The sequence below is a fragment of the Mesoplodon bidens genome (assembly GCF_964165515.1).
Source record: "Mesoplodon bidens genome assembly, chromosome: 3".
Classification (NCBI taxonomy): domain Eukaryota; kingdom Metazoa; phylum Chordata; class Mammalia; order Artiodactyla; family Ziphiidae; genus Mesoplodon; species Mesoplodon bidens.
Genome location: NC_138178.1, coordinates 101507097 through 101523071, shown reverse-complemented (window position 1 = coordinate 101523071; position 15975 = coordinate 101507097). Strand labels below are relative to the sequence as shown.

Genomic DNA, 15975 nt, shown 5'->3' with positions numbered 1-15975 from the left:
TAATTCTAGATTTATAAAAAAAAAAGTTGCAAAGATAGTCCAGAGAGCTTCCGTATAGTCTCACTCAGTTTCCCCTACGGTTATCATCTTACATTACTATGGTACAGTTGTCAGAACTAAGAAACCAACATTGGCACATTATTACTAACTAAACTCAAGACTTTATTTGGATTTCATCAGTTTTTCTATTAATTATTTTCCTGTTCCAGGATCCCATCCTGGAGGTCGCATTGCATTTAGTTGTTATGTTTTCCCTATTGCCTTTGGTCTGTTAGAGTTTCTTAGTCTTTCCTTGTTTTTCAGGACTTTGCTAGTTTTGAGGAGTACGGGTCAGGCATTCTGTAACATGTCCCATGAATTGGGTTTGTCTGATGTTTATCTGATGATCATCAAAGTCTGATTTTTAATCCATACAATTGGGACCAACCCATCTATATCACAGATTATGAGGAATTAAATGAACTTTCTTAGTTTAAAGGTATGTCTCATGATAGTAGTCCCTGGATTGCCTGGTATACTGAATCCAGATACTTTCTGAGAATCTTGTGACCTTGGATCAACACTGATCATTTAACTGCATTTAATTTCACTAATTTAAAATGCTACCTCTACTATAGAGGGTTTGTATATATCACAATCGAATTACTCAAACTCCAGAAGAATCTTGATCTAAATTTTAAGACAACAGGTAATCAATAGAGGGGAAGAGGAAATGTGTGGTAATTATTTCCTTCTCCCAAGAAGTGTTATAATTATGAGTTGGTTAAAAATATGGGCTTGGGAGTCAGGCAGACCTGAATTTGAATCTATTAGCTGTGTGACCCTGTCAAGTCCCTTCCAATCTCTGTGCATCAGTTTCCTCACCTGTAAAATGAGCTTAATAAGGGTACTTAAGTCACAGAATGGTTGTGAGCATTTAATGGTTTTTTTTAAAATAATGAATGTGGGCTTCCCTGGTGGCGCAGTGGTTGAGAATCTGCCTGCTGATGCAGGGGACACAGGTTCGAGCCCTGGTCCGGGAAGGTCCCACATGCCGCGGAGCAACTAGGCCCGTGAGCCACAACTACTGAGCCTGCGCGTCTGGAGCCTGTGCTCCGCAACAAGAGAGGCCACCGCAATGAGAAGCCCGCGCACTGCAACGAAGAGTGGCCCCCGCTCACCGTAACTAGAGAAAGCCTGCATGCAGCAACAAAGGCCCAATGCGGCCAAAAATAAATAAGTAAATAAATTTAAAAAAATAAATGAATAAAATAAAATAATGAATGTGCACAAAGGTGTTCGTGGGTGTACTAAATACTATGTATTGTTGATTTTTCCAAATTTTGTTTAAATATAGATGTTTATAAATGTGCATCAAAAGCGACATTACCTGGCACAGAAATCCAATAAAACACTACATTAACAGTGGTTACCTTTTGGTGGTGGGATTATAGAAGACATTCTAAACCTTTTTCAAATGTATGTACTATCAGGAAATATGTAATAAATATTAAGAAAGAAATCCTATGCTACTGCAGAGCTCCAACACCCCAGGTGTCTCTGTGCCAGGCCCAGAATAGTAATGAGGCTGTACTGACCTAGCCCTGCAGGAAAATTTGTTGAGATGCTCACTGATGCTTCTCCATCCTCAATGAGAGCAAAAGGGGTCTCTCAGGTGGAAACGGTGGAGCAGATCACCCGAGGTCACATGACTTGAGAACTCTCTCCCTCTGACATTTAAAGAATTCTAGAAGGTTAGTCCTTCCCACCTAGGAAATGTGGGTGGTTGGCTCCACTGAATCTCGCAAGGTTACAGAGGTTGAAACGACCTGCCCCCGCTCTCTCTAAAACAATTACCCAAGGAGAGGAGGTGAGTGGGTGGGGAGCTGAGGTGCTCTGAAAGCTTGGCTGACAGCTTAGCCTTAGCTTCAGTAAGTTAAGTGACTTATTCCAGGATGCTTGACAAGCCTGAGGCAGAGCCAAGGATCAGATCTCAGAATGTTAGATGATTCTTTTGGCTTTGCCCCCTGGGACGGTCAGCCTCTCCACCCAGCCTGGCTGCTCTCAGGCTTTACAAGGAATGATTTCCTCTGGAAAGTCAGCCCCATTACAGTGGAATCACTTGCATGCCTTCCTGACTCTGGGCACCGTTTTTGTGTATTCTTGATTTCCTATTCCTTTGTGCTCTCCCAAATTTCGGTATTCCTGGCTATCCTGGCCAGTTCTGAGGATTTACCTGATGACACATGACAATGATGAGGCTTATCACTCACCTCACCTAGACAGCAAATAATGCCAAAGCATCCTGTGTTGAATGAGAGACCAGTTGCTACAGAAATCCGAGTTCCAGTATAAGGAGCCACTGCTGACTCACCCCAGCCTCAACTCCTTCATAGGAATAGTCTTTTTATTTTTCCTTACAAAGGAAAGGAATAGCCTTTTTATTTTTCTCTGTCGAGTTCTTTTTTTCCCCCAAATACAAATTAGATCACGTGAAATCCTCAGCCAAAGGAAGGCCACCTTTGCTCTTAACTCAATGATGGCATGCATGCCTGCCTCAGGGGGCCCATTCTGGGAATTCCTCTCTATCTGCTTCACTCTCCCCAGCACCTTCTTTCAAATACTTGTCCAGCCTTTCTTTTGGGTCAGGATCTTTTTGAACCACTCAACAGGAGTGCCCACCAAATGACAAGCTTCTCCAAGTAGCATTGTTTCCGCCCAGATGCTTCTAATTTGGTTCTAAATTTAATGACAGGTGCATGTGTGTGGGGGGGAGGGGTAAAGGGCCACGCAAATGTTATCATTTTAATTGTTTCCAAATTCCTTTCCTTAAAAAAAGAATAGGAAAGGGAAGAGAGAACTAGTGAGTTTTGACGTGTGCCATCTTAGATGTAGCCAACTCTGCCAAACTCACTAACAAAATTTCAGTCCTGTTTCCACCTGCAAGCTTTTGCCTTACTGCAGCAGGATAAGATATTAAAGAGACAGTACGTGGGCTACCGCATAATTTCACTGCTTAAAAAAAAAGGAGGGCTTCCCTGGTGGCGCAATGGTTAAGAATCCGCCTGCCAATGCAGGGGACATGGGTTCGATCCCTGGTCCGGGAAGAGCCCACATGCCGCAGAGCAACTAAGCCCGTGTGCCACACCTACTGAGCCTGTGTGTCACAACTACTGAAGCCCGTGCCCCTAGAGCCTGTGCACTGCAACAAGAGACGCCACCACAATGAGAAGCCTGAGCACTGCGACAGAGTAGCCCCACTCGCTGCAACTAGAGAAAGCCTGTGCACAGCAACAACGACCCAACACAGCCAAAAGTAAATAAATAAATAAATATTTTTTAAAATAAATAAATAAATAAATTTTTTAAAGAAAAAGGAAATCGCAACTGAGTAGGATCACATGACATTATTTAGTGCAGGGAATCCTTAATTCCAAGGGAAATCAGGTCAGCCTAACTTTTCTACTCAGAGTTAACTGCCAGCCACTGGACTAGTGCCAGGAAGGCTAGACACCATTCTGGGTCACATCTGGTTCCCATGAAGGGATACACAGAGGGCAGAGCAAGTAGAAAGAGGTTGAGAACAATAAAGGATATACATTGCCAATGGATAGTTTCTAAGATGCCCAGTAACACACTCAAGCACATTTCTCCTGGGGGTCCTTTAGAACATAAAATAAGGAAGGAGCCCTGGCTGGAGACTCATCATCTCTGGGTCTCAGGCTCCCATCTGAAATCATCCAGTGTGTGACCTTTGGCAGGAGCCTGACTTAGATGATTTCTAAGCTGTGTGAATGTGATCATGTGTTTCTAACGAAGTAAAAGAAATGCAGTTAATGAGGTTCCCGTAGGCATCATGCAAAAACAAAGAATGTATTACGAGCGGTCTGGGAGATCAGACTTGTTGCTGTCCTAAGTTCAGTCTAATTTACATCTGAGATTTGATTTTTTAAAATATATCAGAGTTCCATAGTTACAGAGGCCAAGCTTTTTATACTCTGTTCCTCTCTATATAAACAGAGTACTAAAGGATGCTTCAGTGTGAATTTAAGACCTAGATTAATATCTTCCATCTCCTGATTTTGAATTTTGGGAAAGCATCCTTTGAGTAGATAACTAGAGATCCAAAGAAAGCATCATCCTCAGCAGTACGCTCTACATGCTGCCCCTGGCACCATCCCCTGCTAATCCAGCTCTGGTTGGATATTGACATTTGGTTTCTCCAGTCCTGTTTGATGATAAGCAGAATGAAATCACTGAACTTCACCTTCATAGTACATAAAAGGGGGAGTAATAGAGATAATCTGCCTTTGAAGAGCCTGGTGAATAATTTATGTAAGTGCACAGACTCACTAGAGTGACTATCCTGATTTCCATCACAAAAATGGGTTCTTCAGTCTACAATTAATGCTACCAGAAACTCCTTAGATTTGGAAGCAACCACAGAAAACAAAGGGATCGAAAAGCACCATAGAATTGCTTGCCTAAGAAGCAGCATGTGTATATAGCTATTCCTGTGAGCACACTCAAGCATACTGCCTTTTCTGTTTTATAACTGCAGCCCATGACTGGAGGGAAGTTCGTCAATTAACTAACACTTAATAGAATTCATCTGTCTCCACATCCAAAAGCAAACTCTTTAGTCTGAGTCACCGGAGACAGGAGACAAGAGAAGGATGAAGCTATTGGCTTACCTGTGCTGGGAATCATTCTGGTCTGTAGATGGTATTGTCAAACACTCATCGTGACCATGGAAAAGACGTACTACATGCCCACCAAGTAGGTATCCTATAAGAGAATTATATCCTACCATGAGCTTACAGGAAGTTGAATAATGAGAACACTGTATTTAAAAAGGGTAAATTCATGCATATCTGAGTCAGTATGGAAAACACCAAGAGAAAAGCATTTGGGAAATGACAGATTCCACGACTTCAGGTAGAAAAGACAAGAAAGTCAAAACAATTCTAACATTGAAAGTTTAGACAGGGTTTAAATAGGGTTTCAGAGATGAGCAAGTCCAATATCAAAAGGGAGCGTGAAAACAATGTGTCAATTCATATCATTAAAAGCCAAAAGGTCACCTGTAACTAATATAATGTTGTATATCAATTATGCCTCAATAAAAATAATGCAACATTTAAAAATACACACACACACAAGGCCAAAAGGAAATTTAAGCTGCTACTCTTAGGAGGATAAGGATTTTCCAGTTGTTTACGATATAAATACATCCAACACCAAGTTTCTGGATAAACTGTTACAATCTGGATGTGTATACTTTGTGGCAAATTCCAAATCAAATTGCAGCCATGAGAAAGAAAGAAGGTGCTGGGAAGGGGGAAGCAAACTGGTATTCCGAGCTCTCTTAGGAGGAGCTACTTTTCCAACACGTTAAATAAACACAGATCAAACCAGGACACTATTTCTACAGCACCAAGGAGAAGGCAGAATGACATTCCAGTATCTCTGAGTGGACAAGCACAGAGGCAGCTATCAAGGAGCCCTTAGCTTTCAGAATAAGGAAAGGAATCTCAATAGCCATGGAGTTCAGAGGTGGATAGGAAACAATGAACTTCAAGGACTCGATGACCAGTTAGTCTTCAAATAAACTGTGAGCCTCCATTTAAACAACACAGTAACAGGAGAGGGGCCCCAGTCTGAGCTTTACCTTGCATGAAGAAATGAAATTCATTATCCCTTTGAATTAAAAAATTCTCCCAGCTAGTCAGTTCTCAGGAGACAAATGGACTTAATATGTTCAATGTCTGTATCAGGATTTTGAGAAAATCACATAATTAGATCACTTTAGGGGCTGTCAAACTATTTTGGGGGTGTTGGAGCAAAACAGCAAGAAGGAAAAGTCATGCCAGAGTAGAAAAGGGTGTCATCAATGCATTTTGTACAGGGACAGTCTGATATTCCCTGGCTCATTTTTCTTCATCCAGGCGAGGCAAGTTCTTTTTAAACTTCCCTCAAATATTTAGAAGTCATTTTATCATTTTCCTCTCTCTTATTGTACTAATATTTGCAACTGCATACTTTTTTGCATTAAAATAATTCATGATATACTGTAGGGGAATTGTTAACAGCCAATTGGTTTAGAAAATTAACCCCTTCCATGATCACATTTTTTTAAAACATTTTTATTGGAGTGTAATTGCTTTACAATGTTGTGTTAGCTTCTGCTGTATAACAAAGTGAATCAGCTATACGTATACAAATATCCCTATGCCCTCCCTCTCGCGTCTCCCTCCCACCCTCCCTATCCCACCCCTCTAGGTGGTCACAAAGCCCCGAGCTGATCTCCCTGTGCTATGCGGCTGCTTCCCACTAGCTAGCTATTTTACAATTGGTAGTGTCTATATGTCAATGCTACTCGATTAAACTCTCCATTGTCTCAGGATGGTGAGGCCATGCTCCCTTTGGAGCCCACCATTTACAGTCCTCAGGCTCCTCCAATCAATATCCTACTCCACAGAGGAAACTGCCAAATGCTGAAGCATCACAGCATTTCTTAGTTGAAACATACCAGGGCAATAATCAGGAAAGGAGGGTCATAAGAAAGATCACTCACTCTCTCAAGGGCTGAAGTGGGTTTCTCATCAGTGGATGCTGAGAGAGCATTTTGCAGTCGGATGACTCAAGTGATCAGCTACCCAGGCTCTATCACAAGGGCACTCAATACTTCTAAAAGCATTGTTGTGAAGTGATTTGCAATTAATTAATCTCCACAAGCCCTCTTTTGGGACTGGGCAATAATTTTATTCCTATAGCGGAAATGAAAAAAATGAACATGGAGAAGATTCCGTCAAAACTTCCTTGGGGAAGATTTTTGAACCCAGTTCCTTGATTCCTGATAGAAAGGGAATGAATGACAGTAGATTTAGAGCGGTGGGTGAATTCTGGTGTGAAAGAAGAGAGCTAAAAACATATCCTGCTTTTGAAAGGTCTTCCATCAGTTGCCAAAAGAGTTACAAATTTGTTGTTTCCTGATTATTCAATTTAGCTATGATGCCTCCTGAAACTGGGGTATCACCTTGACAACTCTCAGTTTTCCCTCTATTTTCCAACATTGTGAAACAGAGAGGAATCCAAGTTTGAAACTACTAGGCTCAAGACTTAAAACAGGGTTAAAGCCTGTGATATGAGTATTTTTAAAAATCCTAATCTTGCTATAAAGTGCTAGAATGTGACGTGATAACCCTTAGGTCATTGACATTTGATTATTGTGCTCAGCTGTGATATTACCCATGAGTAAGGTAAGGCCAGCGTATTTATTATACAACTTGAAAGGTGTATTGACTTTGCCTGGCTCCAAGAAATAGGATATGTTGAACAAACTTTGATGATCTTACTTCTAAGAGAATGAGAGAATATGGAGAAAATACCATTTGTTGTTTTTAAATGGCCTTCCATAAATACAAGTAAAAACAAATAGCCAAATATCCTTTTATTATAAAGTCCTTCTCCCACCTGTATGGAGAGATGCACTGGGGAGAAATATTTTAAAAAGTCACCTTCTTGGCAAATAATGTCTTCTAAAACTGAACCTGCTAAGGTCTGTATACTTATAACCATAAATAAAAATGAAAAGTCGGTGGGAGAGGGAAGGTACGTCTCCCAAGGTCCTGAATACACATAGTGCCAAAACAATAGTGAACTCGAAAGGATTGAAAAATCATGTCAGGAGTGCTCATGTAATCAGAAATCAGGACAGAAAATCATCCACACTAACATCAGAGAAAGGAATTCAGGTGAACCAAAATCATGCTGTGTACCGAGACATTCAGGCAGGAGCTGTGAAGTCGCAGAAAATGTCAATATACATAGCACAAGACAAACAGGCAGGCTGAGGGCTGAATGCACACAAAGAAGCACACCTTCTTCGATGCTACTTCCTGAGCAGGTAGGATGCACATTCCAGAGTGTTTGCATAAAGGAGGCATCCACTTGTATGTTACCATTTGATATTGAGAGATGCTGCAGCAGAAACAGAATGAGACATCCTTTAAATCACCAGGCCAGTCCTGACAGAAGCAGCTCACCTAGAATTTCAAGGATTGAATTAAACAGCCTTACTGTCATCGGGCTTTTTCTACGTAGCCTGTGGGAGATTGTTCCACCCAATCTAGAAGCAGCTTCCAAGTGGGACACTTTATTCAGGGAAGAGGAAATATTCAGCTACAGAGGTGGCAGACAAGACTTCATCCCCTCAGCTGGATCCCTGATTCAACAGGAAGTTATAAAATGTCTGTTCTTGGTAGGAGAAGGGAACACACAAGCGGGAAAACTTACTCCAGCCTTTGGTCTAGGCAAAGTAAAATCTGCTGGTAGGATTGGCGCTGAGAAGCTTAAAAACTTATCTCTGACATTTCTCTGATCCGCAAGGTATTGCCCCACCTCCACCCGCTAAGGGCTTGACTTCAACGATGCTTGCCTAGTACCATCCCCAGGTGCAAAATCTCACCTGCCTCTTCTAACCACTGTGACATCCCACACACTGAAACATGTACAATTCTCTTTCTCCCTCCAAACATAAGTTCATGTTTTTATATCCAACCCTTTCTGGCTTGTTCTTCATTGGACAAGAGCTAAACAATGTGATAAACTGAGAGTAATGGTAACTAATGTGTTAATAGTTGGCTTTCTAAGGAAGAGCCTGGGGGCACTGAAGCCCACTTTGCTGGGAACAGTACTTTAATCTAAAAAAATAACTAACAGTTACATTCCAGGCCCCATGATAATCTGGCAGGAGAGAGAATTTAATCCCCTCTCAAGTATACTGTGTAAAGGTATCTTATCTTACTCAATCTAATGTGGTTCTGTTCTCCCTGGCCATCCATTCCTAAAAGAAACTACTCTGGAAATGAAAGATGCTTGTGTTAGGAGGTACTTACAAGGTATCTTTCGGAGGATACGCTGACAAGGATGAGGTCATCACCAATTCGAACCTTTTCTCCCTCAGACCTCTGCTTGGAAGCGGGATGTATGGTCCACCAACAGGCTTCTCCTACACAAAGGCTCCTTGAGTTAGTGACTGCTTCTTGGAAGCCAGTGTCCCTAAGTCTGTCCCTCATTCTCCTTCCTCCTGATGAGAATCCCTGAAACACGCATGCACGTGCTCACGCACACTGCAATTTCTATTTATCTATAAGCATTCCAGTTACCCCCACGTCTGCTCTTGAGTGTGTTTATCATTTTCATTTTCTCTAGAGACAGAAAGACAGTATTTGGAAAAGAGCACTGGAGGTCAGAAGCTATAGAAGCCTTTGAGTATTTTTAATACATATGGAAACATGCTCTTTGTTCACAAGCACCTATAGATCTTTAAGAAATGACTTCATTGGTCTATCGACCACTTACAGACTTTTATCTTTGCCCCACCCCTTCCCCATGAAATTCTACTAAATCATGAGTAATTCCACTAAAAAAAAAAAATCAGAGGTTTTTCAGAAGGCTTAAATCTACGAGGACTAAGACAGCAGGTGAGAAGTTAATAGCAAAGAAGAAAAATTCACATTTTGGAAAAAGGAATGTAGATAGTTGCTTTTAGCCAAGAGAAAGCTACAACTCCAGCCTTTGGGTAAGAAAATGGATGAGAAGTTGATCTCAAGAAATAAGGCCATTCCTGCTACGTATTCTCCAGAAACTCTCTGGAATTGGAGGTAACAGTTCCCTGTGAAGGCAACCATAGAAGACGGGGTTGAAAACAGGAGGACTGGCTGAAGGTTTTTTTGTTTTTTTTTTTCGGTACGAGGGCCTCTCACTGTCGTGGCCTCTCCCGCTGCGGAGCACAGGCTCCGGACGCGCAGGCTCAGCGGCCATGGCTCACGGGCCCAGCCGCTCTGCGGCATGTGGGATCTTCCCGGACTGGGGCACGAACCCGTGTCCCCTGCATCAGCAGGCGGACTCTCAACCACTGTGCCACCAGGGAAGCCCTGGCTGAAGGTTTTAAGCGAACATTTAACCTTTTGCATCCCTTTCTTTATCCTGTATGCCAGGTGACTCTTCCCCCTCCACTGTACAGAAGAATAGAAGTTAAATCCATGGAATGACTTCCATGGATCAGGCACTGTCAGACAAGGAAGTAAACAGTATTGCTGAAAATGGAGAATAATTAGAATTCTTTGCCCTGATTAGTAAAACCCCAGCTCCTCTTCCTTTACCTCCATTCCTCAGCTTCCAGAATGCCAGCTGCGATGCTGAACCTCCCCCCACCCAAATGAAGATTACTCTTTAGGGAAGCCAAACTACCCAACATAAAAGATACCTGTTTGGGCATCTCCAGTGCGATGCCTAGGTCCCTGCTAGATTACCCCAAAGCGAGGCTTAAGAGATGGCAAGCCACTCACACAGTCAGGACTTCCTGTCGCATTTTACCGCCTTGATCTAAACATCAGCGGGGACAAGGATGACCTGACTGGTGAGGAAAGTCTCTAACGTGAATGACGGGAACAAACCAGAAACTAGGTAAAGGGAAAAAACGAAGATTACAGACAGCTAAAGATAACTTTATGCAAATCTTAGAATTAATAATCTCAGAGAGATAAGAAAAAGTAACATTCATGAAGCAGCTATGAGAGTATCCATGAAGGATCCCTTCAAAGAAAAAGAAAATTCTTTGATCCTGAAAAAGAGAGAAAGAAACAGGTAGGTTACAGGATAAAGTTCAAAAATTCTCCCAAAATGAAGAATGAAGAAGAACAGATTAGAAACAAGACTGAAAAGAAAATTAGAAAACCAGTCTAGAGGAGTTCCAAAAAGCAAGAACAGAGAAAAGAAAGGGAGGAAATTAACAAAGGGATAATATCAAAATTTTCCCAAGGCTGAAAGACAAACATTTTCAGATTGAAGAGGCCTGCAGAGTCCCTAGCACAGTGGAGAATGGACACACACACACCAGGGTACACTCCTGTGACACTAAGAACAAGAAGGGGCCAGGACAAGACACAGCACTGTAGAACTGCAGACATCAGGGCAAAACAGAAGATCCAAGTAGCTCTCAGAAAATATAAACAGGTCACACACAAAAGATCAGGAATCGGAATGTAGATATCTCACAGCCAGACCAAAAGCTAGAAGAAAACCTCCAGGATGCTGAAAAAAAAGTATGTCCAATGTAGAATACTCTTATGAATTATTGTAAAGCTGGAATTAAGAAACTTTCAGACAACAATTTTTCTCCCATGGATCTTTTCCGTAAAAGCTACTGGAAATGGAGTCCCCAAAACGATGTGATAAACCAATAAAAGAGAAAAACATGAGATCCAGGAAATACAGAATCTTGGAGAGAGAAAACGGGAATTTCCCGGACGACAGTGGATGTTCCTAAGAAGATGGAACTGACAGAATAGCTCTTGTGACTGAATGTAACCAGGGGAGAGTTTCTGTTCTATGGGACAGTTTAGAAATGAATGACTGGGTCACGGAAAGTAAAGCAACAAACAAGGGAATTATTAAGTACTGGAAAACTCGAAAGCAATACAGTAAAGTGAACTGACCATAGTATATCATGAGTCTCACTTGCAAATAAAAGTTACAGTTATGCCAATGTAAGCAGTTAATATTGACTTTGGTAGTTATATAAAAAATGGATGCAAATATATTGGGAGGGTGGAAAGAAGACAGGGAAGAGTGGAGACTAAGAGCTAAATTTTTATTATTCATTTAGGACATCAAGAGATCATACCTAATTGGAAAGAATAACTAAAGAGTAGTAAACTGTATGACTCACAAACAAGTGGGGAACATACTAGAGGAGCTGAAAGTGGACGCCCCAGAGATGCAGGAATCCAGAACAGGGAGGGGTGGGGCAGGAGATGGATGTTTCCAATAAGCATAGGAGTACTATGTCTCTCTTTTAACTATGTACGGGCATTACTTTGATTTACTTTGGATAAATAAGTATGATCATTTTGATTATATTTTGATTAAACTTAAAATTTCATAACAGAAGAGGCTGGCTTCTACATCTGAAGGGGGAAATGACATGTATATATCCATTATGTGCTCTGGACCACCGAGGGGGACCAGGATGAAGGGGTCCTAAAGAGGCACACGGGAGAAGAGCATCCTTGTTCTCTCGCCCTCTCCTGGTAACCGGGTAGTGGTCTGGCGCCCAGGGACAGGGCCAATCCCCAAATCAGTAGGATGTGTACGGGCCAGGTGAAGGTCCTAAAATACCTAATAGTACATTTAGTGGGGATTTTTTTTTCATTTTTTTCCAATTCTAAACTAATTCTAAAGCTATGTCTAAAACCAAAACACCAACAAACAACTTTTAAAAGGAGAAAAGAAAGAACCCAATAAGCAAAATCAAGGGCAAAATGGTCACCGGTTCTGTTAGGTCAGTCAAATCATTTATTACCCACTGTGAAGGGGGAACAGTTTCCAGAAATGTTCAAGAAACTGCTTCCAAACTTCTACTCACATTCTCCTAGAGATTCAACGCAACTATTTGTTTTCAACTCAGAAGAGGTTTCTGAGCCAAAAGTGCATTCACAGAATGACCTGGGTAAAAAACAATGCTTTTCTGTTGGATCCTGAGTGACTCTCCTCCTGAAGAGAGAAGACCCACTCCAGGCCATACTGAACCGTATCTGAGCTTCATGAGCGCTCTCCTCCTCCCCAGCAAACAGCAAGCTGGTCTTCTTCAAGGAGGATATGAAATGGGTTGGGGGTGAGGGAGGTAAATAAATTATTTTAGGCTCTAGGTTTTCATGAACACCTGGTCAACACTTTCGCCTCTTTCTGCCAGAGTCAGCTTCTGATCAGCCACCTTGAACTTGGGTTGGTGCATGTGTTTCCTTAATCTGTCAGCAGAATTCACACCGAGTCTGATTTTAGGAATTTAGAAAAAAACGTGCTAGAAAGAGTAGTATTCTCGGCTGCTATTTCCCTCTATTTTTATTGGAGGCTCTAATAATTTTTAAAAAATAGGTTTCCTGAACACATGACTAGAAAGTGGTTATTTCTCAAATTTCTTCCCAATTCTCAAAAAGTCTGAAGTCATTTTACTGGTATAAATAGAATGACCATATATGACTTTTCCAATTATGTGCTCTAAGACTGACAGCTGGTTTATATTTAGAGGTCAACTTACACTCAGAATGTGTGGCACTTCTCTCATTTTGTAATTTTCAGCAAAGGTTGACAACACCTTAGAGGAAATTATATTTTAAGAATAACACTTTAGCTGAAAACAAAGCAACCTCAAATCAAATTCAAATATAATCTGATTTCAGGAAGAAAAAAAAAAAACCCTAAAGAGGCAGGCTCACTCTTCTGCTCTGTACAAAAAGGAGGAGAGGGAGGGGCTCTCGTCAGGCGTTCTGGATGTGACTGTGCATGATGCAGAAACTGCAAATGCACGTGGGTTAAACTCTAGATTTTTTTTCTAGATATCTGTAAAATCAGACAATCTGGATCATCCCCTTCTGAACTGACGTAGTTTTAGCAAAACCACATGGACTTTGTCCTTGTTTGACTACCCAACAATGGAACTCCCTTCCTATTTGGGGGAAAATGTCATGATATTAAAGACTGAGACTTTAAGTGAGACTCTTCCTGCAGTGTGACCTGGGCTGTTTGCTCTTCCCTTGCCTTTGTTTCTGCCCATTTTCTAAGGCCGGGGCTCAGCTTCAGAGCAGGTCTACACAACATCCTTCCAGTAAACTCTCATTCTGCTTGAGTTAATAGAATTAGTTTCTGCTGTTTGCAACCAAGAATCCTGATTGGTCCATAAGCCCAACCTCTAAATAGAGCAGAAATTATGTATGTAATGCCCTTGGCAGATAGATTGCCCATGAATATTTCCAGCCACAGGGAACATCCTCCTTCCTGAGGCCAGCTGTTCCTCTACTGGATACTTGCAGATATTACAAAATGGTTTCCTTCATTGAGATGAAATGGGCCTCTTTTCAACTTCTATCCATTGCTCCACTGGTCTTTGGAATAACACACAGCAAGTCAGCCCCTTCTTTGATACTATAACTAGAAATATTTGTTGACAATTATCTTAGTCCTCTGTTCTTCATTTCTGGTGTCCAGAGAGAAACTGCATCTTCCTGGTCACCACCTTTCTTAGGATCTATCACTTGACTGTCATTATTTTCGACTGAACTAAAAAAAAAAAACCAGCCAGTGTTCCCCAAACTATATGATGGTATACGATATATAGCACTGGCAGTGGTGGGCAATTAAACAACATTGAATCATATAGTGAGAAATTTCTTTTATTACTTTAAGCCTTCTGATTCTATCAGAACGTTTTCACTTTGGAGCTTGTATATCATGAACACTTTTCTAATATTTGCCAACACCTCTTCAATTATTTAGTGACATGATTTTCTTTTCTCTATATTTATTTTTAAGGCAAGCAATACCAGTTTTCTACTTATACCAATGATTTTAGTTTAGTCTTATTATAAAATTATAAGTACAAAAGTAAGTAAACGTAAAGAAAAATATAAATTAAATAATAATAAAAGTGATGTACAGGAATGGCAAACACCGTGATGGTGGATGTCATTGACTAACATTTGGGAAACACTGCTTTAAAAATAGCTGGTTCACTGCAGAATAAAATGGGACTACTCTTTTTAAAGATTTTTTTTTAATGTGGACCATTTTAAAAGTCTTTATCGAATTTGTTACCATATTGCTTCTGTTTTATGTTTTGGTTTTTTGCCCGCGAGGCATATGGGATCTTAGCTCCCCAACCAGGGATCGAACTGTACCCCCTGCACTGGAAGTCGAGGTCTTAACAACTGGACTGCCAGGGAAGTCCCAGAACTACTTTTCTGATCTCAACATTATACTTCATTATGTAAACCCTTATTATGCTATCTTTGCTTTTTAGCGATTATTCATTACCATTGGTTTCTTTCAGGAATAACTTCTCTACTTACTTTTGGTTCCTAACCCTAAAAATTGTTTTTCTTTGAGACTCTGGCAGACTGTGGTTAAAATGTTATGTTTGCCCTCATTCTTAGTTTCTATGTTCTCATTACACATTCTTTTTTTTAATTCTCCAAAGTTTTATCAGACTAGGTTGATATTGACCAGTTTGGTTTGGAATCCCAAATGAGTAGCATTCAGTACCCTTCTCAAAAGCCCTTAGCCCAAGACCCCACTGAGCAGCAGACCTAGGCATCTTGACTTACCTCTGGCATGTTCCCGTAGACCTACATCAAAGGCAAGTTTATCTGTCTGGGATCTTGATGTAGTCAAACATGTTAGATACTGTGGAACAAGAGCAGAAGCTAGTGAAGTCATACTCTTCAGTCAAATCTTGGCATCTCACCACTAGTTGGCTTCCAGTTGTCAATTTCAACATTGAGCTACTATGAAAGGGGCTTATTTATCTTGTTCATTGCTACAGTGCTTCTGGGATATATTTTTGTAAAATATTTAAAACCTCAAAGATGTCTTATCTGATGACCCAGTGATTTAACTCATAGGACTATGAGGAATAAGTTTGAAACAGAAAAAGTTTGAAATATTAAATATGCTTTTGTTCAAAGATACTCTGAGAAACTTTAAAACTGGGAACAATACAAACAGAACATAAATGGCCAACAATAATGGAAAGGTTGATAAACTTTGGTACTTTATTTTATGGAATATTATGTTACTATGAAGGATATTTTTCAAGAGTGTGTAACAATATGGAATATACACAAAATAGTGTACTTCTATAGTTGCCACGTATGCAAAACTTAAATGCCTAGCACCCAGGCTAAAGGGAATTACACCAAATTGATAACAAGTTGTCTTTGGACAGTGGGACCGACCACAATGGTGCCCCCATTTCTATATATTTTCTGTTTTTCAGTTTTTCTATGAGCTTTAGAACTTCTCAAATAATGCCTATGGTTTTTTTTTTGTCTGATGATAAAAATACACGTGCATGTAAAAGTTAAAAATTATTTTAAAAAATAACTTAATAAAGGAAAAAAGTACACAGCCTGTTCCCTGCCTCCTTTTAGTGAC

General features: G+C 40.6%; 1 protein-coding gene across 3 annotated transcripts in view; it reads right to left on the bottom strand.

Moving 5' to 3' along the window:
- RYR3 (ryanodine receptor 3) overlaps positions 1–15975 on the bottom strand; it is a gene marked incomplete at its 5' end in the record, with an annotated part of 572808 nt that overhangs the window by 288810 nt on the left and 268023 nt on the right. For all 3 annotated transcript variants that reach the window (XM_081227519.1, XM_081227518.1, XM_081227520.1), the window contains 4 exons: positions 4674–4767; positions 7863–7962; positions 8880–8992; positions 15147–15225. In XM_081227519.1, coding sequence (XP_081083645.1) covers positions 4674–4767; positions 7863–7962; positions 8880–8992; positions 15147–15225 — 386 coding nt within the window. The remainder of the gene's footprint in view (positions 1–4673; positions 4768–7862; positions 7963–8879; positions 8993–15146; positions 15226–15975) is intronic.